Below are 24,657 nucleotides of genomic sequence, written 5' to 3'. Positions count from 1 at the left end.
GTTCTATCATATCAAATGCTCAGGGCAGTCAGTTCCCATCTGTCAGTGATGCTGAAGGAATTTTGTGGACTGTTTGAGCTGGTTTTGTCAGAAATTTAGTTTACAGTGCTGATCTCTGTGCTAAGCAACAAAGAAAGGACTGCAGATTAGATGGTGCATTAAGCCCGTCCCTGAAGTATACCTGTAAGTCGTGAAAGGGTAATCGGGCAAGAAAATCTTTCCGCTCCCTCAGAAACCCTCAACACAAAACACAAAATGTGTTGTCTTCCAGTGTGAGTAGAGCAAAAATTCTTTTCCCTCGATACACTTCTCAGACAGGGAGTGTACTCAAATTTACGTGATGAAAGTTGATCAGTTGGATAGAATCCTCATTGCCAGTATTCTTACACATTATAAATCAGGTGACTGGGCTGGCATTGCTTTCTTGCACTGAAGAGGAATAAGATGCCTGTGATCTCCGCATGTGGAGAGATTCCTGCATCTGGCTTGGTTCCTAGCTGCTCCGAGTCTGATGTGCATGCTGTTAACAGAACTATGGGTCTTGTTCTTCAGAAAAAGGAAATATTCTGATACATGCCAACAGTATGTAACTAAAACATTGTTTTATGTGACTATACCGGTCTCTATTTATAAAGGTGTATCTTTTCCACCTTGTGTAGCACTGTAATGAAATTGGTTCTCAGAACTGATACGAGTGTGGTGTTCATTATTTATTAGTCCCACTGATCTTGATTCTAACTTGACTTGTTAGAGTCATCCTTAGATAATGCTGCTATGCACTGTACTCCATGATTGGACGTTGTAGAAATGATTGAGGTGTAGGCTGGAGACATGTGTATGAGAAACTCATTCCAAAAAATGTGCCTCGGATGCCAAGGAGAATATGTGATGTACACTTCTAACATATCTGTAACGGATTAGGTGATACTCATGTACGAAAAGCAGCAGCTAAGTTGCTAATCTTCTTCACATTTGTGAATTTATTGGAGAGGCTGTGTCTGCACTGAACTCAGTTTGAATGAAAGGAATGTGTAAATATTTCTTTAAGGAGACTAATCACCCAGAAATCTAAGGAGATTTTTCAGTGTTAACATTAGCTTTAATTGCCACTCTTAATCTCTTTTTTTTTCCCCAATCAAGTATTCTGTTTTCCAAAAAATACTTTCTCTTCTAATTTCGCATCAGTGAACAACAAAAATTATGGGGAATAGTTGGAAAATTGATCACGTGCAGAAGGTGATATATGTGCACTGAAGACCAGCAGGTATAGAGAAGAAGCTTCCCTTTCTGTGTTTTCCTTAAGTCCCAATTAGAAGGCATCATTCACAATAAATTATAAAGTAATTTACAGACAGTTGCATAACAGACTGTATTTTTTTTGTGAATATGCAGTTAGGCAGTGAGCCTATCTCTTGATAAAGATCTGTGTTTCATGGGGATAGGAAGTAAAGGAAGAGGGAAACACCAACTTTAAATTATTTTTTTTATTTGTTTTAGATTGTAACTCGTGTATTTTTTTATGTTAAGCAAATCTGAAACATGAAGGTGCTTTCAAATACCGTGTTTTACATCAACAGCTGTAAAGAGTGGGAGTTCATACGGTTAATGTGATGCACTTGCCATTAGCTGTAAATAGTCATGCCAACATAATTTAATAATTTATGATCATCTGTTCATAGCTAGAAAGTGCATTGAATAGCAGGAATATCTGAAAAAAGAAAACTATAGGAAGGGATAAAGAGAGAGAAGGGAAGAGAAACCAAAACTGAACAGGGAACAGAGATTTACAGAGATTCAGAAGTTAACACAGGAAAGAGTCACAAGCTTTGCATTTTAAATCAGTTGCAAGCCTTCACTGATGAATGTATTCACCCATGCTGGGAGAGAAAGGACGTCTGTTCCTTCAGTCTGTCTTTTGTAATTGCACCAAGTAGATGCCAGTATTTCTGTTTTTCATGCTCATCTTCCAGTTTTTATCTGTCTGAGGTATTTTACTTGTGTTTTCTACAAAGCTTAAAGGTGCTTTAACTGAAGGAACTCGAACGGAACAAGTTCTCACATTTCATAGAACCATAGAATGGCCTAGGCTGGAAGGGACCTTAGAGATCATTTAATCCAGCCTCCCTGTCATTTCTGCTGTTTTCTGCTTTTCTCATCTTTATCCGTCAGCATAATTAAAAAACAGTCACTTTTCTGAAAAGTTCTGTGCACCTTATGCAGGTCTTGGAGCACGTGATGTTGATACATGATGAATAATGAGGTCCGAGCTCAAGATAAAGCGCAAGGGTTTAGGAGAGCAGAACTATTTCATGTTGCGAGCAAGCTCGCTGAGTAACTTTTAATTTATTTTTAGCTGCCAGCCACGGTCTGAGTCCAGAACGATGTGATGCAAAATCTTAACAGCAAAATACAGTGAATGAGACTGTAGTGCTGATTTGTTCTTTGTGCAGTACTTTGTCAATGCTATTCTCTGTGCTCTGGTCCAAGACTAAGACCTGCACTGCAGCAGAAAAGGAGCATTCAGCACAACAGAACCTGTGAGGTGACCACCTAGAGAATGCATGAAATTTTGGGCTATGCTACGGGGATGTTCAGTGATTTAGAAACTTCTGTAAAGATTCCTTTAAGTGTTTATCTGTGTGAATGTTGTTTTCCAGAATAGCTCATTATCCTAGTACCAAAATCCTCTGTGTTCCTCTAATGTCTTTTATCTGTAACACCAATTGGTAAGAAGGAGTGCTACTGAAAAAAAAAAAAAAAAAAAAAAAAAAAAAAAAGGAATTAATTTTCTAGCTCAGTGATTTTCATGTTTGGTTGTGGGTGGTTTTTTCTTGGTTTGGAGATCTTCCTGTATTTCTCCAAAAGAACTTGCTTTTCCCAGGTACCTTTTGTGGGTAGAACTGTAGTAGTTGTAGCCCACAGACCACTGTAAAGCTCTTTATTGGAGAGTGGAAATGACAGGGGTCTAATTTATCTGTCTTAACATTGGAATTAATTAAGTTGTAGAAGATCTAGACTTGGTGCAGAAATTTAAAAGAAGGATAAGCAGTAGAACAAGGAGGAGTATGGAAAAGAGGAATACTAGTCTGGAAGGAGAGTCCATGAAAAGGTCAGCTAAATGCTGAGCAGCTCTCTAAAAGCAAATCAGATTCATTAGGAAAAGCAGTAGAGAGTAAGAGAGAGGCCATTGTTGTCCCTCGCTGTATTATCTGAGCTTTGCCTGTGTACATATAAAAGAACTGGAAAAGATTCAAAGGAAAACTGTTCAAAGATATGATTACACCTTCCATTAGAGAATATTGTGTAAGATAGGACTCTTCAATCTGGGGAAGAGAAGGCTGACGTTAGATTTGATTTAGATTACAATATCTGTGGCATGGAGAGGTTAAAAAAAGGTTTAACACCCCCGGTAGTTCCCAATACAGATGCTAGGGTACATTAATAGATTAAGGGCCAGTTTGGAGGAAACAAAAAGAGGTCACTCCTTGCAAAGAGAGGGCAGTACATGTGTGGAACTGCGTTCTGAAAGATGTGTGGCCGCTAATAGCTTATCTACCCTCGAAGGGGAGGTTTTGGAAGCGAAATTCATGGAAGGTTACCAAGTACAGTCCAAGAAACAACAAGTTTGAACAACACCGAGTTGAAAATAGTTGGAGGCTGTGAGAGTTTTCAAGGAAAGTAATATATGTTTGCTGTGTTTTTATTCATCTTGAGATAGCAGCTCATGGCCACTACTGGAGACGGGATACTAAGCCGTTCTAGTTCTGACCTACCAGGGCTGTTCTTATGTTTCTTAAAGGTTGTTTTTGAGCATGATATTAATATTTCGATAAAGACCTTAGCGTAAAAAGAAAAAGCATACTAAGCAGTTTTGTAATGAGAGGGGTAATATACCAGGTAATCACAGGGTGTCTGTGAGCAAACAGTGTGACAGACACCTACAAAGAAGGGACAAATGATCCCAGAAGCATGAAGAACTTCAAGTAGAGCTGGGATGCATTCATGTAATTAAACCTATTCCAAAATACTATGTACCACCCTAGCTGCCTGTGTTCGTATGCAGAAGGGACTGCTAGGACAGTTACAGAAGCTGAGTGTCTGTTTCACAGAAAGCACGGGCTTTAATTAAATTACATGAGCGGATGCTGTTGCGGTGTTTAAATGCATCATGAACAAAATACCAGTGAGGGAAAAGAACTAATCAAGCTATAGAACAACACTGGCACAAGAGCAAGGATGTATAAACTGGCCATGCGTGAGTTTAGGCAGAAAACTGCAGGAATCTTTCTTGCCGTTTGAGCCACAGAGCTTTGCATCAGTTGTTTAAGAAATGTCATGGCATTCGGAATGGTAAAACTTTTAGGGAAGAAAAGGATGAGGGTGCTTCCAATAGTTAAACTTCTGTAGTTAAATTAAGCTTGTAGGAGAAGTCCAGGAAAGGGGTGCAGAGCTCTAGCTGTTCCTTGGAGTTGCACAAGGCCTCCAGCTGCTCGGTGTAGCCTGCTGTGAGGCTCTGCTGTCTGTTTTGTCTCGGCCAGATTTTGTGTTGTTACTTAGCCGATCTGTGTTCCTGTCACTTCCTGACCATAGCTTTTCTCCTCCTTCAGAGGGTGATTTGGATCTCATCCATCCTTCTGTTTTCTGATCATGGCCATCTTGTGAGATGTAAACACTTGCTCTTTAGCCAAAAGAGAGAAGAAAAAAACCCAACAAAACAGGGTAGGATGTAATGCAGATTTTGGGGGTATTTGTTTGCAAGACCAGAAAATAGAAACAGTGACAGCTGCTAACAGCTTGAACAAATTGTTTGTAGTGGTTCCTTACGAAATAAATATGTTAAACCTTTCCCAGTTTTGCCTTATGTTCTTTTTTCTAAGCTGTTTATTAATAAAACTAGCAGTGATGATAACAGATTGGTTTTCCACTAAGCCATGTGTGAAAGTATCTTTAAAAAGAATTACCCGTGGTAAAATTCCACTAAATATATTCTGATGTCTGATAACAAAAATTTACAGCCCTGTGTCACCATCAACCAAGAAATTTCTATGGTAGTACATTATTTACTTCACCCTGGTGTTGTAAGAATGTTTCTGTTGTAGAGATAGAGTAACTGAGGTACCTAACGAACCTCTTTGAAGTCACACAGTTGAGGTGTCCAAAGTCATACTTTACTTGTATCCACTCAGTGTATGGCACCTGCAGACAACACAGACTGTTGAAAGAAATTGTGCTTGTTCTCTGAACAAAATACTACACTTTTAAAATTTTCTTTCTTTTTGTCTGGAGTGAGGAAGAAAGGTGTTTTACTTGTATATGGTTAGCATACAATCTCTTCATAAAGTTATGAGCTGTGTAAGTTCTTTTTTTTGAAAGGTCTGTGTAGCTGAATTTCTAATCTGAGCTTTGAACTTAGTGTAGTTTTGCAGTATTGCGGGGGAAATGGCCACGATTTGGAAGGTAAGTTTATACCCACACTAATTCTGGCAGGGTTTTTTTTTTTCTCAAATATCAGATTTCTCATCTGTAGAACGGATGGGAGATTGCACATGGATAAGGGAGAGATATGACTCTAAGACAGGTTACAGGGCCAAAGGAGATGAGGGAATATATGTATGAGGTGCCAGCATGGCTAGCATGTCAACAAATACATTTCTAGTTGCATTAGAGTTCCTTTTCTTATTTATGTCCATCCTTTATAAGTGGTAAAAAGTTTTTAAAAACAAGGAAACAAGCAAAACAAAAAAAACCAACAAAAAACTAATAGCCCAAGGCAAAATCAGGACTCTACTACACAGGAGTATAGAAGTAGCAGGGAATGAGCTAGCTAGGCAACACCCAGGAAAGAAACCACCCAGTGCTCCTTTTAGAGCACAATATGATTGTTAATGTCAGTGGATTCAGAGGACTTGGAGGAGGTCTGAGAAGAGGTCTGCTAGGCAGGTGTGTGAAGATGCTAATTACTAGGCATCCACAGGACAAGTGTTGAACAAGTGTACCTTGGTGTAATAAATTGAGATACGAAACCGGAGGTGCTTTTTTAGTGCTTAAATTTTCAGAACTTTTATGTCTTTGAAATTAATTTTTATAGGTGATATATAGGTGTAACTGGTCTGCCCTTGACCTCTTCATTTGATTGCTTTTCAAATTGTAAACTACTAGTTTTGTTCAGAAGCTTTTTGGAATCAGTGGAATTGTAGTACTGCGCAGACAGAATAACTCCACGTTCTATAAATAATGATTAGCTTGAATAATGATTATTGTGGTTATATGTAATGTGTGCTGAGTGTCACAGCTGATTTATTGTTACTGGTTCATTTGGTATATTTAAAAGTCTGGACTAGAAAGAGCTTTTAAAGGAATGTGCTTAGGCCCTCTGCTGATCATTTTGAGAATAGGGAAGAGGAAAAACTACCATGCAGTATTAAAATGCTGGCAAAGCTTGTCTTTTTGGGAAAGGGAAGATAATGTAGGAAGAGAACAGAACTAAAAACTGTTCTATTTAATCAGGGACATTCTCTAGCATTATTTTTAGAAATATCTAAAAAAAACCCTCCTCCAAATGCTAAACTCCAAAATTACAGTTACAGTAAAGACAGATTATCCTGTTTTGAGATGATGTAAAATAAAACCCTTTAAAAGATCAAGTTTGCTAAAAGGCCCTATCCCAGTGCTTTTTTTTTTCCCCTTATATTTTAAAAATATGTATTTAAAATCTAGTTCATTCTCTATTCAGGCAAGAGCCATAACAAAGTTAAATTAAGGGCAAGTTCCTGATAGTTACACTTGTCAAATCTTCTCTGAAGTTTCAAGAGTCAATTGAGAAGATCTTTTACGGTCAGGTAATCAGGCAGTCGGAGTACAAGTATTTAGTTGATGTGCTTAATTCTGAGAAGCTGCTTGAAAGTGTCAAGTCTCTGAGCTGTGCCTAACGTCACTTTCTCCCTCATTTTTGAATGTGGCTATGTCAGGGAATGTTTTGTGATATTTTTTCAAGTGTTTGATTATAACGTTGGAATGGGAGTTATTGAGTCTAGAGCTGTTTATTTGGAATTGATCAGTACCATGGTATCTTCTTGTATACCTCTCATTCCTGTGATATCTTAGTACAGACAGCGTGGCTACTGCACCACACTTCTCTGTTTGCAGCTTCTTAAACCCTCATTAATAAATCACATCAGCTTCTTATTAGCTAATGTGTATTTACAGTGCTTTGAAAATATGACATGTCAGACAAGGATCAGAACTTTCAGAGGTGGGCCAGTACAAGAACATTACAAAACACTTATGATGAGGATTTATATAGTACTGTACCAAAGTGAGACTATGGGGGGATTTTAGGAGAAAAAAATTATCAGGATGGGCTTTATGCTTCTGAAGTCCATGCTACTGTTATCCCTAATACAACTACTTTCAAAAGAAAAAAATTTTTTTTTTTTTTAACAACCTGCTTGAAAATGTCTATCTGCATTAGGACAATACTAGTGCAACATTTCCTGATGCCTAAACTTCCTTCCAGAGTTCTGGTCCTCGCAGCCTCCTCACAGCTCCCTTGATGTTGCCTAAACCTTCTTTCTCCTCCAAACCAGGGTGAAAACTCTGGGAAAGTCCTTTTTGGCCTGGTCCACAAACAAATTGGTGAGAGTTAGACAGCTAGAGGAGCCGGAAAACCTTGGTCAGCAGCTTGACTCTGCCAGGCTGCGTACATCTGCTAGTAAAGGCGTAGCTGTAGAGTCACTGTGCTGCTGCTTTGATGTTTCCAGATTCCTGTTGCTTCTTCCCATGATGTCATGGACTGATTGTTGCAAACCAAATTTGGTAGCTCTTGACTCATTTGTTTCATACTATCACCCAGGATAAGGATGCACAACCGGGAAATTCAATAGTTGAGGAATTCTTAAAACACCTCACTTGCTTCTAACCTGATAACAGAGTCCTGCAATGCCTTGGTACTCACATGTATGTCAAAATAAAATTACATAGTAAGACAGGAAGAATGTAGAAGAGTATATACGATTGTTAGGGTAGTGTTACTTGGTGCATTGAAAGTATGCTCCAGAGGGTTGGAGAGAAGCACAAGATCCCAAGGGTGAAGTTTTTGTGAAGAGAAACCAGTAAAAGAGTTTTGCAAAGTCTGTGTTATTGCTGAGTGTATCCCTAACAGCAGAACTTGTTATTTTGAGTTTACTGCTCTTTAGCTCTCTTCCTTTTTCACTACTTCTTCTATTCTTTTCTTGTTTTTCCTCTTAATTTTATTTCCTTAGATCTAACTGGCTAAAACCGTGCTGTGGGAGACGAGCAGCTGTGTGGCAGGTATTTTTGCTCAGTGCAAGTCTCAACAGTTTCCTGGTAGCCTGTGTAGTATTGGTGGTGATTCTTCTGACTCTGGAACTCCTAATAGATATAAAGCTTCTCCAGTGTGAGTAGGAGGATTATTATTTTTAAAAAAAATTTTTGATGAAATAAAGGCTTAACTTGCTGGGAGGTTTTTGAAGAGGGGAGGATGGTGGGGATTTTTTTTTCTCTCATTTAAATGATTACTAGGCTAGGTAAGAAATATATTTTTGTGGAATCCTGGTATAGTGAAGTCAGTCTGACCAAATACAATATAGGACAAATTTTCAAAGGATACAAGCAGAGTGTACATGCAGGGATCTGTATATACTGTCATTAGTACTTGAAGAGGTCTGTCCTTTGTAGGCATGCTCCATACACACAGAAGGAAGATCATTTGTGCCTCATTAATCTCTGATACTTTTCACCTGCATGTGGATGGACAGAAATTATGAACTTGCTAGGATATTTAGCACTATCTGTTACTAATTTACTTCTACTGAGGTGGGTAGAAATTGAAATTATGGTTTTCTATCTTGTAATACACTGAAATGATACAGATTTTCATTCTACTTCGCTAATACACTGGGAGTCAAATAATAGCTTGAGTAGAATTTTGCTTTGTCTGAATTCACTCTACGCAGGTTCCACAATGGAAATTTTAATGCTGTTATTTTGCTTCCTAATTCATCTTTTTTTTTTCTACTGCTCTTTTCCTCCATTCCTCTTTTTTTCATTTTTTTTTTTCTTTTATGGCACAAAGCTGACATGAACAGAAATACCAGCTACATTTTTTCCTATGCTAAATGTTGAGGAACATCTCTAGCATCTCTGTACAATCTCACATATGTTGAAATTGCAGCAGCGGGATTCAGACAATCCCATAAATGCAAGAATATGTAGCACGAAAGAGTCATGGTCTAGTATCTCCTAGGGCAACTTTAAACTGAGCAAATCAACTTTTTTTCTGTTGAAGTCCTTTTATTTTTGTGTTTTGCCAACTGATGTTAGTGGAGTTAAATTTCACTGTAAAGATTTACGTATTACAGTTTTATTAAGACTACTTTAGAGGACTTTATTGATAACTGCTGCCATTTCATAAACCCTTTAAGACGAATAAATGACTAAGCTGTCTTTCCACACTGTTGCCCACCATTTATATCCCTATCTGTCTGTACTGCACACACTGTTCTCAGCGTGACCACTGTGTTACAGTTATTTTCTGTGGGCTGTGGTGATTTAGCGTTCTGGATGAGGAAGCACAGATTTTGAACAAGTCTGTTGCTTTCAAAAAGTGTGAGGATTGCTAATTGTGGGCGTAAGTCCTTAAAAATTGAATTAGGAGGCAGCTTTCAGTAGTATTTGTTGAGGTGCCACATCTTTCTGTTTATGTAGAGAATTGTTACCTCAAAAGCCAAAGAGTTTAAAAACTGTTTCTGTTGATTTGTCTGAGATTTTTAATAGAGTTTTGGAGGCTCTTCTCTCGTAGCACCTGCTTTCTTACCGTTTATTTTCTGAAGAATCTACCAAAGAAAGCTTTATTTTAGGAATTATTCTTTCTCTAGGTGTTTAGTGTGTGTGATAGTCTTAAAAAGTCTGCAGCTTATACCTTCTGCGTGACCTATAGGTGTTTGGTGGAGCCAGATGATTTCCCTGTTCAAAGGCAGCCCCTGCCTGTATGGATTTTCTCAGCACCTGAGAAGGAACCCATTCCACTCAAAGTTGCTACTTTGCATTTTAACTAGTGAATCAACCCATCAGTCTTCTTGCTTTTGTTTTTAAATCAAATAAATGCTGTCTTGGTGAGACTGCTTTATTTAAGTATTGCAGTTGTGTCATATGAGGATTGTATGTCACTTACACTAAGGTTTTACAAAAACATTAGGACACAATTATGTTTTCCAAAAATGTAATTACAGTTTTAAATGATTTCTTATTCTGTATGAAAACAACCAATGCATTAGGATATGGTGCAGCACATGACTGCCAATTTTGTTCATAATAACAACTGCTAATCTACATTATAGACTGAAATTACTTAGGAAGCCTCCTTTTTTAAAAAAAAACACACCATAATAATTGGTGTTTTCTTTGACTGTGACATTTTGAGAGGATCATTTTCCTCTCATAGTTTTTGCACAGTCTTTGGCTGCATTGTGCACTTGTCCCATACACGAGTCTGTCAGTGTCAGTGATGGAGACCACGTTTGCAAATGTGTAGGTCACACACATGAAAAGGGCAGAGACCTTTTAGGGTATTTTAGCACAAAGCATATTTGTGCCAGAAGTAGAAACTCTGAAAGCAGGGGACACATAATAGATCTTTTTTTAGTCCTTCAGAGCTCTTCACATGCATTAACAAATTAACGTCTCAGTACCTTGGGATGTTTTGCAAATGCAGAAATAGGTATATATTAAGCCACTTGCACTTCATTTCAGAAAAAAAGAGGGTCATGGCAGGTTCCAGCCCCCACTCAGAAATACAGACCATGCTGTTCCACCCTCATCTTCAGTAGTCTGGGGAGAAAGCATCTCAGGAAACAACCTTGGTATTGCCCTCCTTCTGCAATCCAGTGCAGCAAGTGTGTCTGTAAAAGGCATCGGGCTTTCCTGAAAACTGCAAAGCTGAAAAGCTCCAATCCTGACCATTTGGTTGCTGGATCAGGGCCCTGTCAGTATAAGCAGTGCGGTGCAGCAGTGCCTTCCTTGGTAAGAAGGGGTTCAGGGCTTGCCCGAACCCTGCAATGAGCGTCTGCTGGCTGCTTCTCGCAGAAGCAGTGTTGTTTGCATCTGCCAGGAAATCACGGTGAAGAACAGCATCCCCTGAAAGCAAGCGCTGGTAGTACAAGCTTCTGTAATGGCCACTCGGGGTTTGCCAGGGTGTGCTCCTCATCCCTCTCCTCCTGGACAGACATTCTGAGGAGCTGTGAAAGAGAGGCAAAGGGGAGAGAGTAGAGTGAGGTTGGCTGTACTCGGCCTTTTATACTGAACTGTGTGCTGTGTGACTATAAAGGATTTGGATTTGCATTTACTTCTTCCCCATAGCATCAGGCAAGAAAAATGTGAAATAAAGCAGAGCTTTTTGGCTTTTAGCTATAATTGGAGGGAAAAGGGTTTACGAGTTCAACAAATGTGAAATTCTGTTCCAGATCCAAGTAGAAGCTGACTAGCTTAGGTGCTCAAACTGAATTCCAGAGATGTCTCTGAACCACCACAGAGCAACAGTGAGCACCTCTTGGAGAAGACCCTTCTCCCATTGTAGCGTTTCACTGCATTTTTGAAAGGGGATGTTTTGGAAGAGGCAAATCCAAATTCAGTGTACGGGCTAGTGATTCAGATCTTGTACAAAAGTTTCTTGCTTGGAATACTTTTTCAAATTTACTATTTTACTGGCAATGTAATTGCACACTGTCTGGCAGCGTGACCAGTACTCTGCTACAGTTAATACCACATGAGAAATTGATTTTTCTTTCCAAATTCGTGGTTCCTGTATCTTTTTTGTCCACTAAGGGGCAGCTGGAGACATGTATGTTAGTGACAGCTGTTAGAGAAATAGCTTACAAAAGGTTTCCATTTCTTGTTCTTTATGCCACCCTATAAAGACAATGTCTTGGGGAAATTAAATATATTACATTTTTCACATTTCTTTCTTCTTTAAGTAGTTCCTCTGCTGCAGTACAGCAAACCCTTTCTCATCAAACCCCAAATGAACCTCAGCCGTGAGTTCTAGTGACAACTCATACTAACCATTTTCTTTTTATCCTGATTTCTTGTTACTCTACTTCCCTTGTCTTCCCATTTTAATCAGTTACAATTTTAAAATTAAATGCTATACTTAGTGCATGATCTTGGGACTTAGTTGATTCTGCCAGTTTTGCGTACCTGTGCATACAGTTGTCAATTGCCTTAAACTATGCTGTTACACAGAAATTCTGTGAACCTGCAAGACCACACAGACAATTTTAATCTGTCTGGGGCAGGAATGGTAGACTCACAAATACCCTGAAGAAAATTTTTTCCCTTCGTTCCCTTATTCCAAATTTAAGAGCATGTGACCTTCAGAGAAGGAGTTGCCAGCACTTCAGTTAATGGACCCTTTCACCTTTGTGCTTTGTTTTGTCAGCAATGGGAGGGAACTTTGATGACAGAATTTCTGTTCAACTCGTTTATTAAAGAATGTTTCAGATTTGAAGAGATTTATTTAAGCTGATAAAGACAGTCCGTATCACAGCGCTTCTTTAGTCTTGCAGCAAACTCATTTGTCTGAGTTTACTTCATTTTGCATAGAAGCAAAATGCATTGAATGAAATTAAATCCTGATTTAATGCGAGTGAGTGTCCATGCAAGGCTTTAGTACTCAGTAAAATCGTACTTTTAATGAATTCAGATAAGCTTTCCTGAGTGTTCCTGCCAGTCAGTTCCTGAAAGGACTTTTGTTCAAAGCCATTCCACTCTGAAAGTGGAATAACTACCTCAACAATCTACATGCATGAAGGGAACTTGTATGAAAAGTTAAGTGTGTAGATTCCAGACTTCCAAAAATTACCATTTTAACTTACTCTTTACAGACTTTTTTTCGTGGAGGAGTTTTAAGTGAAGTGAGCATAAGTGATTTTAATGGTCACTGTCTTTCTAAAACGGGTGATTACAAAGGAATTTGTGTGTCTCAACCGATTACTTAAACTAGATATTTATTGTACAAATTAGAATTGCTGATATTTCACAAACTCCTTAAAATTAATATGTGAAGATTTGATCTTATTAACAGTGACGTTGGTTCTTTCTGTTCTGTCTCTCACTATGGTTTCCCCAGAGTCAAACTTCATTCAGAGGAAAGGGATCCTGAGCCGGTCATGACTGTTCATGGCACATCCAGAGAGCTGTACAAAAGTCTGCCTACCTAGATTATTGAGATGGTAGACATGTATTTTGAAGCCCAGCTTGAGCACTTTTTTTTTTAATCACCCATTCCAGACAATTACTGATCTTCTGAGCTGAACTGTCAGAGAATGAATACAAGGAGTAATGTGGGGATAATAGAGCATTCTGTTTCTTTACGGAATTCTAACTCTGGATTTTTAGGTCACACATCTCGTACTAAAGCAGTGCATGGAGTGAGAGCATGGAGCAGTGACAGAGCATTAAAGACCTAAAACATGTATGTCATTGCTTACTAGCAGTCTTGTCTGTAAAAGCTGTGATAAACTGCTGTGGCTGCTAACGTGCTGGCCTGAATTAGGGTGAGCAGCTGACAGGGCTGGAGTTCCATGTCCCATTACATCTCATTCTCTTTCTCGTACTACCATTGCAATTTAAGAAAACAAGCTTTACCCATATTTAAGTTGTAGCAGTATAATTATATTAAAGTTGCATTCTGCTACTATAATGATGCTTCGTTGTATTGTGTTAATTGCAGTTTCAAGTGCTTCACAGTTTGCAGGAGTAATTCACTGGATCAGCCTAGTCATCCTGTCTGTTTTCTTTTCAGAGGTACGTATAATCAAAATCTTTCACCACATACAGACCTGTGTATTTATGCTGTCACTGGAATTAGCAAGAGTTTAACAGTAGTTTGGCTGAATAAATGTAGCATGGTGTACTTTAAGAAAAAAAAAGTTAACAGTTGTCTCTCCTACTCAGAAAACTAAAAAAAAATGCGTTTAGATTAGTGCTGTTTGTCAATTGCCTAGAATTGACAAAGAAACATGAAAGATACTTTTTTTTACAAATTGCAGCTGGAAAACCACAAAAATAAATAGTCATCTCTGAATCAGAGGCACAGGATAGGACTAGTTTCGTTCATTTGTTCTCACAGAAATCTTACTGATGTCACTGGATATAAGGTATAGCAAGAAAATACATACTTTGGGAATGAAGATCCACAGGGGGTTTTTTACAAAAAGATCTGTTTTAAGAATAGAATTATCTCCTCTCACAGTTTATGTAGATAGTTTAGAAGTTCCAGGTGACTGTATATAGACGCAGTAAGAGAATGAAGCAAATGGTGAATTTCTTTGCAAAAAATTTTATGAATGCATGGATTGGAAAGAGTTGTAGTCATGATAAAAACGAGTCACCAAATTGAGATAGTCTGTTATAGTTTTCAGCTTTATTCCAAAAATAAGTCATTGATATTGAGCTATTTAAATTATTCCTGAAATATCCCAAAATATTTGTAAGACTATATTTTTTTTCAACTCTAAGGTGTTACTTGTCACAGAAAAAAAACCCAAAAAACCAAAACAACCAAAACAAATGTTTTCTGTTTGTTAAGTTGGAAGACAGCTTGGACTTCAGTATTTAAAAGTATTTTTTCTAATTCCATACAAGAAGATCTTATCATCCAAACAGATGTTGAAGTCTACACTCTGCAGTAAACTTAGGTGAAGGTTGCAAAATAAAAACCCCTAAACAAGAAAAAAACCAAAGAGCTGTGATATCTGCAAATGATTTGATACACCACTTCTGTTGAATTCATACTCACCGTGTTTATTTCCATGGTTCTATTAATGAAATACATTTATTTACATTTGTAAACACTTTGCATTTCTACTTTGTATTTCTACTCATAACAGGCATTTTCTAGCTGGTGTTGCCAGGCTGTCAGTGGGTGCTTTCTGCAAAGATTCCCTGGCAACCCACAGGGGTCTCAAAGACTACTTGGCAGCCTAGCCTGCTGGTGCTGCAGTTACACAAATGGTTGTGATTACTATCCCCGTGATTTGACAGCACTTTTGGGTTGTAGAATATGTGTAAACTCACTGACGAAAAAAAATCTCTAAACAAAAAATTTGCAGAGTCTTTCTTTTGTGAATTGTACATTCTAATTCTTTAAGACTGAGGTTTGCTAGATGGAGCCCATTGCCTGTAAAGAAGTACTTTCACCTCTCTCCCAGAATCTTTCTTCAGTGGGGATTAGTGCCCTGGAGCTCCCTGTGATCCTGAGCTTCCCAACAGAATCAGCTTGTACCTCTGCTGCTAGCAGCATGGCTGCACACCCACACCCAATGGTCTTCATTGCTTTCTGGAGCTTGTTTCACAAAAAACTTCTCCTGTGGCCTCCAATTTCTTTTTGCTGGGGTGTAATCTCAAGTTGTGTTTCGATTCACTCGTGACACCAACCACTCTTCTCGAACTCTGATGTGTTGCCTTGCTCCTGTGTCCCGTCGTAGCTCAGTTCATATGCTGGCAGTTTTTGGTCGGTTGGTTCTGTCTGTGCAGCTAGATCCTCAGGGCCAGCACTCATCTGTCTCAAAGAAGAGATTATTTGCTTCAGTTCAGCTGAGAAAGAGTACCCACATAAGTGGATGAACAGGTTCACAAGTGTTTTGCAGGAAAGCAGTAAGAGAAATACTTGACTGAGGCAAAACTAATTGCCTGGCTCGCCATGCTTTTTTCCTTCCTTCGGTATTAGGTATTTGGAACTGCTTTTTTTCCTCTACTTGTTCTCATTTTTTATAAACATCTTACCACTCACTTTATTATCTGTTTCTGTCTTGCGAAATATCTTCTTTAACCTATCCAATTATTATGGTTTGAATTTTCATCCCCCCCAAAGAAAAAGGCCATGTAAGGTGCACAGAGGAGGGTTTTGGATATTGGTTCATTTGACAGCTCACGGTCATTAACGGAGTTAAAGCAACAGAGGTGGCACTGCAGAGCAATTAGATGTGCTTCAAGGACACGGATCTGGATGAAGATGTACCTTTCCTTCTGGGTTTCCTGGAGTTGCCCTTGTGCCAAGTTGGTTTAGTGAGCATCAGCACATAAAATATGTCTCAGCAGAGGAGAAACAGAGGATTTGTTTTTTCTAATTCAAGTTAAAAGCTTTGATTTTTCAAGAGGTTACAAAACATTGCAGAATTTGCAGATGATGTTATTTTTTTTGCGTCCATCTTAATTTTGTTTGTTCTTTTGGTGCCATGAGGGGATTTTTTGCCCTCTGATTCTCAACACCGTGAGTCAACTGTCCTTGTTTTGGAGTTATTTGTTGAAAAGATCATGTGTTCTAGTGAGGTTTTGCAGTCTGCAGCTGTTCATGCCAGGATGATTTTCCAGAGGTGAACAGGTTCAGTTAGTTTGCCTGGATATAACAGGCAACTGCTGTGTATTGATTAGTCCTTCAGTCAGTGCCTTTTTCCTCAAAGCAAGGATTCAGGGTTTCTGATGTTTAGAAAGGGTTGTTTCCATAGCAAGTACCATCTCCTATTGTTTATTCCATAGTTTGGTTCCCATTAGTTGTAAGTGTGGATATACAATTCTTCAGAAGAGCAACTCTGACTTAGACTAGAACAAATCATCTGAAGTTGTAAAAGACTATTAAAAACCAGAAAGCTTTCAGCACGAAATCTGAATGCTTTGGAAAAATATGACTCATTAAAAGCTGGTGCTATAAAGGCATTGCAAGTAATTACTGTCCTATCATGTTAAACAGGCCCTGGCCCTCTGCTTGGTTAAAACGAAGAGGGGAAATGTGCCAGCAGCTGGCTAATGCCAGCACAACTGCTGCCAACAAAACAAGTAACTAGGCTCACAGCATCTTCTTGCTCTGTCCGTTCTTTATAGCCACAAGGCTTAAAGGAATTTATTGCACTTTGTTAATTTTGTATTCCCTGTCACTGTCTGTGACTTTCCAACATTAAAATATCCTTATTCAAGTGAAGTGCACATCTCTTTCTGCTTTTTTCCAAGTTTTTAAACAGAATTTCCTAGTGGTGATGATTGTGTATGTTTGTCTCTGTTTACATACATCACTATGATTTGTCTGTGCACCAAATGTTACCCAGATGTTAAGACAGAAGAGAAGAGAAAGACATTGGGGGGGAAACCCCAGTACCAACAGCAAGGCAAGGCCGGGGTTACACCCTATCAAGAGGGCAAATTCAGCCTTGGTAATAGTTGGCTGAGAAAGGAAGATGGGGAGTGTCACGGTGTTTTGGTAAGTGGATTGGAGCCTGCTTCTATTTTAATGGTCTTATCACGTTGCCCCAAATATTTGATTCTGTAGCTGTTGTTCAGTTTTGCTTTTCCACTGAGATTGATGAGACCATTTGAGTGCAACAGTTGAATTCTTTGATCTTAGTTGTTTGCGTTGCTCTGTATGTGCTTCAGTCAAGCCAAGCACTCAGGCATTCTGCTAGCTTTCAGCACTTGAGTGTTTCCCTCGGAGTAACCAAGTCTTCTGATGTGCTTAAAGTTAGGCAATCATGGAACTGTGGCTTTTTTTCTGTATCTGTGTCCAAGAAATGAGTTCTCAAATTGAGTAGAGCAAGCCTGGGGTCCTAGCTGGTAAATAATCTGTTTCATTAGCTGTGGCTCACAAGTACGTTTTAGATTTTCACTCTTAGGAGGGAAAAAACCCCAAAGACTTTCCTCATCCTGTATGTTAAAAAGAAGTGTTCACAGTAGTCTGACACTTTACTCCTTGTTTATAACAATCCTTGGAAGGAATAAAACCTCCTGAGGAAGGCCCTACTATTAGGGTTCTGTTAAAAAGGAAAAACATCCCCGATGACAGAACTAAGTTAAAATAATGTCTTTCCCATATAGATTTTTTTATAAGAAATTCATAATTTTATAATAGAGAAATAAACTATGTTACTTGTGCTACATTTTTTTGTAAGCTCTGAGCAGAAAGATAATAATTTTCTATTAATTCTATAATTCTTCCATGAGCTGTAGCTTCTTTTCTTGATGTTTACTTTCATTCCATGTACACAAAACTTCTCTCATGGTACATAAATGCACTGCGTTCCTGGCTCTGTGTGTTTTGATTTTTAAGGGAGTTGAGTAGGAGGGATCTAGGAACAAAAACATGGATTTTATATAATAATGTAATTTAAGTTAAATTTAAGCTTCCTTCTTTGCTAGTGTGTAAAAAGTTAAATATTTAATATAATGTGAAATTTCTAGCCACCTTTGTTGCTTCACAAAAAGAGTAGTTACTGGCGAAAATGGTTTCGCAGAGGTCTAGGAATTTAGCTAGACATGAAATGCCAGTCTGCCCATTTCATTTACAAGAACATACCTGACTTTATATGCTGTGCTCTATCAGTGCTGCTTTTGTGCTTTCATCTCTTGATAGGGACAGTCGACCACCTTCTACTCAGTGGCTTTCAAGGATAAGAATTAGCACTGGTGTTCTTGTGGCCAGAAGGAACTTCTGATGCAGGGATGCTTAAGACCAGTTTTCTCTCCAATCTGCATTTACCTTATGGTAGTATACAGCATTTCTAGTAAGCCATTTATATTTGTGAGAAGCGTTTTCGAATCTATCCGGAGTTGTCAGTTTAAAAGTCATTGGTTTTCTTCATGTTGTAAAAACAAATATTATGGGAGAACATAAGAACAAGGAGAAAGAACTTCAGTGTTTACACAAAAGTAGGTTTGGATACTGTATGACATCATAATATTACTAGTGTTAGTCAGTGAAAAAGAATATACTGCACTCACATCTATTAAGCATCACCAAGCTTTTGCAGTTTCTATGGGAGCACATGTGCTACTAAAGCCACAGCAGTTGCAGAGTACATGGGGAGCATTTTGTGCTGGGTAATATGTGAGATGAGGTCAGTAGTTACGCGTTTCCTTTCAGAGCCTTGACTGAAGAGAAATCGCGTGAGGAGGATGCCTTTGTACTGGAAAGGGGAGGACGTCTCAGTGTAAAGATGCTGACATGTTCCTCCCTGCGCTGCTGCAGGATCTCAGGACGGGCACACCAGAAGATGGCAAAAGAAGATTCTTTTCAGTAGTGAATGAACTAAGGCCTCTGTGGAGTGACCCAAACCAGAGAGGTTATAAATTACAAATTGAGTACAAGATGTTCTTTCTGGGAAAGATTTAAAAAAATATTTGGCCTTCTGAGGTGTATCCAAAAAGCAGCAGCTTAATCCTCAGAGTTTCTGTACGAGCCAGAGGTAAAGACCCTCTGAAACAGATGGATTAGTTTTGTGGCAGTGGAAGGAAGGGCTTTTCTAGAGACACCCTTTCCACCCCACTCCATCCCATCTCTCTCTTGTACAATCTCTACCCCATCTCAAAATGTGGGTTGCTCTCCTTTGCTGTTAGCTAAACCTGGTGGGCCAGCTTCACCTCCTGTGCTGCCTCCTTTTGCCTCTCTACACTGCGGATGAATTTGGCAGCGAGTCACTGAATAGTAAATTGTATTAACTGCTGCAAGCAGAAGTGTATAAAATTACCTCACGTACATCGCAGTCAGCTGGCAAATGTAGCTAGCTCGTGTAGGTTGTGGGAATTCACATGGTTGGCTCAGCAAAGGACGTGGCCAGGCTTCCCTACAAAATTAGAGAGAAAACTTGCAGCATCACACAGTTCTTCATCACTGCAGACAGTTAATGCTGTGCAAACAAATGTGTGTCACTAAGGGATGCTGTCAACTTCAAAATTACTTTTCTGTCTGAAAACTGGTTTAAAATTTTGCTTTTATTTGGGTTTACTCCAACTTAAAGAAGTTAACAGAAGTGTCGAGTCATTTACCTTTTCTTAGTGCACTTGACAGACTTTTATGGAATAATTCAGCTTTTCTCAGAGAACAAAAAAATTATTTCTTATATAATTAAAACAACATGTATCTTAAGAACTTCCTAATTAAAAGATTACCAGTCCAGAAATGCTAAAGCATTCTTTTTCAAATGCAAAACCCCAAGCTGGCAGTGGCCTTTAACAGATAAGTACTCACACTGATACTTGGTGTTTGCTTTCAACCCTGTGTGTCCAAAAATGCAGAATGCCTGTAGCGTAATGCAAAACTATGTGTGTGCATTTGCTACAGTGCTGAAAAATGCCTGCACATCAGTAGGAAACAGCAGTGCTGCTCCTTTTTTTCCCCCTCTTTCTTGTAGACTCTTGCTTTTACAAATAGTGATAGTTACTAACATTTATGTTTGGTCTGTGATGAATGTTACGTTGCAGTTATCTCTTAATTCATACGCATTTTTCAGTTTGGTCCATGTACAGTGTGAAGGAAACTTCCTGGATTATTAATTCCTGTCTTTTTTTGGACTATGCTAAAGGTTCTCATATTTTAAGTTCCATACAGAGAAAATACACAATCAAATGCAATATATTTGAAATATATTTATGGTTACTTAGGAAAAATATGAAAATGTTGTTTATAAGTAATAGTAATGCTTTCATTTTGGTCAAAGTATTTATTATATTGAATCATCAGGGAGATTTACCCAGAGAAGTCCAAATTTACACGGTTCAGACTCCTCTGGGTAAGAGTTATGGCAGCAGCAGTGGGCGTGATCTCATGCTTTGAGAAAACAGAGGGACGGTAGAGAAAGCTAAGCCTGGTTGGGAGTTGCCTCTAGTGAGGACTGGCCGGGGGGCGGCAAAGCGTACGGCCCTGTGTGCCCAGGTGCACACGCTCTGTGACTCGCTCGTCATCCTTTCTTGGGTGCCCAGTTCCCACAGGGCACCAAGGAGAAGCTGCCTTGCGTGGCTTTTGTCACTTCAGTGGTGATGTGGGGCTTTTGCTAAGCTTTAAGGGCTTCCGTGTAGAACAAAAGCTTAAACCCTCAGTTGTGCCAGTCTGTTCTGAAGAGCGTGTCTCTCGGATGGGGAGCTGGGTCCATCCAGCCGTCACGCTCTGCCTTCCTACAGCGTGTCTGCTCTAGCTGAGAGCCAAGATGCTACTCATCAAGGCGCTTTTTGTGAGGAGACCTCACTTGTAGAGGTAGCACCAACAAGCATTACCGCATTAAATGTCTGCCAAGCAGACTTCCAGTCATTGCTGGCTGGTGCTGATTCACAACAGGAGACTGAAAATTAAAACATTCATGCTAGCTTCCAGCCCTTGGAACTACTCAGGCCCATTAATATGACAGTAGCACAGTCTGATTTAAACACTGTGATGAGGAATTAAAAAGACAGAAAGGTAAATCCTTTTTATGTTCCCTTAACAGCCCCATGGTAAATTCTATTTAGAGGTGTGAGACTGTTTCTATTTCCTTTGTGCAGATGTGCCTTAATATTTTGGTGCAAATACCTTTGTGCACGCCTGTGCAAAGGAAGATTTTCACCATCAGTTAGTGTAAAGGTGTGAAGTGCTCAGCCATCCTTTAGTTACTTGCTCACTGATCTAGCACTTCATTAATGCTCCCTAAGCTGCGTAGAAGAAACCAGCCGGATTTCTCTGTGCTGTCAGTAGAGTAGCTGTGGGAAGGGTAGCATCCCAAGCTTTAGACAGCACTGCTTTTCCTCGTGCGTTTCCTGACTGCTGCCCGCTGTGAAACCTGCTGTGGTGGACCCCAGGTTAACTAATATAACTGAATTTACAGCTCATGAGTAACTTAAGCATTTTGTGCAGTTTCTCAGTGGGTAGTGAGGGAGGTGCTTATGTAGTAGCTGGGACGGTTTTGCTTGAAAACATTCTGCTTGAGACTTGAGTTAAGACTGCAGGAACGCCTTGGTTGTACAGCAGTGTGGGTACTTAAGCAGTGTGGGTACTTACACCTTGTGGGTACTTACACCTTGTGGGTACTTACACCTTGTGGGTACTTACACCTTGTGGGTACTTACACCTTGTGGGTACTTACACCTTGTGGGTACATCACGTCACATCATGCTGGCGAATTTGGAGTCATTAAGGAATTTGAGGAGCTGCTGTTGTGCATCTCTTCCTCCATGTATAAACCTCAAGCATATACGTTAGTAAGGAAATCGCAGTGAGCCTTATCCTATATGCTGCGTTTGTAAAATGCTTTGGAAGTAAAATGTTCTATTTAGGATTACGGACCAGCAGCATTAGCAGTCCTTGGTGTCCGCATATAGTCTTATAATTTTTTGTAGAGGAAAGAGCACGCTGCATTTTTTTTGTTGTGGCTAGTGACTCCCTTTCTCAGCCAGACTTGGCCAATTTTTCACATACACCATTTCTGAGTAAACGTTGGCTGGTTCACTTTCCTGCTCATTGGTGGTATGAGGCTGGGCTCTCAAAGCACCACATCTCCCACAGCAATACCTTCCTCTGCAAAACAGGATTAAGTGCTGTTATCCAGGTTTGGAGTGCCAAGATAGAGCTCAGCACAGTCATCCCTGGGCCGAGTGAGGCAGCTGGGCTCATGGGCTTTGGCAAAACCATGCATAGGGATGGTACTGAAAAATCCCGTGTTATTCTGCGATTAGTTAGTGCTGCTGTATTGGCATAAATTCAGAGCTGGTTGGGATTTGATAGATTTGTATTTGTCGTGAAGAGGAGAAACATATATTCATCACAGTCTCTTTGTTCTGTGCAGTTCTTGGCATGGTCACCCCTCAAGCATAGACCTGCCGAGCTCTCTGTCATTGGTATTTTTCTTTAATGGAGCAAGTAGCATTCTGAGCTTCCTTGCAAGGCACACTGCTGCAGTTGGACTCTTCAAATCTGTAGAGTCTGTCTAAATCTGATCTTGTTGCTATTGGCTGAAAACATCCCTGCCGATTATGCTTTTATGTGAATTCAATTTCAGTCATTCGTTGGCTTAATTAATTTTCTTATTGCATGTTCTGAAGGCTGGGTTAAGAATCTGGAAAGGTGCCGTTGGATTTTTTTTATGGAAATTCACCGTTGGTTCATTCTGTGCTTGTTCTTTATTCCTCTTTTGTAGCTACTGATGCTACATATAGCTGTTTTGCTTCATAAAGGAAGATCACATAGATATTTTTCTCCTTTGTCCTGTGACTTTCTGGGATTTTATAATAGGACAACAGCCCTCTTCTCCAGAGGGGGAGAAATAGAGCCTCTGCTTTTCAAATTGATGAAGTGTCAGTATCTCTGGGCATTAAAAAGGGGCAGTGCTTCTCCTGCTTCGTTAGCAAATAGAAAGCACTGGCATATCCAAGCTGGCAAGAAAAGAGAATTGTGCCCCATTCCACCTGGGGAGACCTCACAGTGGATCTTCTATACACTTGGGTCCAGAGAGTGGGGAGGCTTGGTAATCTAAACCTCACAAGTCTAAAAGCAAAATTTTAGGAGGGTAGAAAAGAGGCAAACATTTGAGCTTGGAACTTGTTTGTGAAAGTTTTACTGAGTCCGTGTAGTGGTTGGAAAGCAATATCTGCTTTCATAGTAGAGAAGTGTAGGTATTCCTAGATCCTCATTATTAGTCAGAAGAAATGTATAATGCTTAAATAAGATAAAAAAAAATAGCCCCTAAATAGATAAAGGACTAAATGTTTTTCTAAAATTACAGTAACATTCATCATCTTTTTTTTCCCCTAATTTATTTTTCTAGACTATTCTGAGGATTGTGGTCCTTGGCATATGGGATTACATTGAAAACAAAATAGAGGTAAGTGCTCTTACTCCTTGTACTGTTTCCTGGGAAGACACTGTACGAATATTAAGAACAGCTTTGGGTGGCTGAGATCTCAGCATGCGCGTTCTTGTCATTATACGCATGTATAGATAGATGTATGATGCGATCCATTTTTCTGTGAGAGACTCAGAAGTGTGCAATATTTGGAAATAATTAAGGGAGGGATGGTGACGTTTTTGCTTTTTGTGTGCGTTTATTTCCTTATTAGAGCTTTGCTAATCTAACTGATACTGCCACCCTGAGTTAATGAGCAATGTGAGTGTTATGTGGCTTGTGTAACCCCATTCCTATAATTAAATTGAAATTAGAACTGGTCGAAAAATCATGTGTAGTTTTCTGATAGAAAATACTGGTTTGGGAAAAACCCCAATTTTATTGTGAAATTATTTTTTAATTACATTGAGTTATGATAAATACTGTAATTTACACCTCAGATTAAAAATGAGGTAGAATGTCATACTGTTACACAAGCAAATAAGGAAGTGCGTGTGTTAAAAATAAGACATAATCCCAATTTGAGCAGAAATCTGGAGATCAGGAAAATTACTAGCTCTTTCTTTATACTGTCTGATAGTTAATACTGCACAGGATGCACCAGAAGAAAATCTGGGTTTTCTCAGAACTTGAGTGAGTGTAGAGGCCTGTACGCTTTTTTAACTTGTTTTGCTGAAAAAAAATGAAGTGAAACTGAAATTATTGATTCAGATCTTATTATTATGGAGGTTAAATGCAGCAGTTTCTGATAATTCGTTCTGGTACTTTAGAACAGAGTGATACTGTTCACTGCTTGTCAAATGATGGCAGTGAAGAGCATTGCTTTTCAATACCCTGAATCATTATGCGCAGTTCTAAATGTGTAGTGCTTATAAAATCTGTGTCTTGCCTTCTTAGGCAAACCATTGATCAGTGGTCTTTGGCAGCTGGGAAGGGAATGAGAGTGTAATATTCTGTCCTACTCGGCTAGGCGAGTACAGAACAGACACAACACTTGCCAGTTTGTTCT

At 39.2% G+C, this 24,657-nt stretch overlaps 1 protein-coding gene across 1 annotated transcript in view; it reads left to right on the top strand.

The window, feature by feature from the left end:
- Positions 1-24,657, top strand: part of LOC104268240 (chromosome unknown open reading frame, human C15orf27) — a gene marked incomplete at its 3' end in the record, with an annotated part of 42,414 nt that overhangs the window by 5,535 nt on the left and 12,222 nt on the right. The window contains exons 3-5 of the mRNA XM_009868214.1: positions 8,262-8,416; positions 13,748-13,821; positions 23,571-23,627. Of these exons, the coding sequence (XP_009866516.1) occupies positions 8,262-8,416; positions 13,748-13,821; positions 23,571-23,627 (286 nt within the window). The remainder of the gene's footprint in view (positions 1-8,261; positions 8,417-13,747; positions 13,822-23,570; positions 23,628-24,657) is intronic.

This window comes from Apaloderma vittatum, unplaced genomic scaffold (assembly GCF_000703405.1).
Source record: "Apaloderma vittatum isolate BGI_N311 unplaced genomic scaffold, ASM70340v1 scaffold2144, whole genome shotgun sequence".
NCBI classification, from domain to species: domain Eukaryota; kingdom Metazoa; phylum Chordata; class Aves; order Trogoniformes; family Trogonidae; genus Apaloderma; species Apaloderma vittatum.
This window is presented reverse-complemented; position numbering and strand designations above follow the sequence as displayed.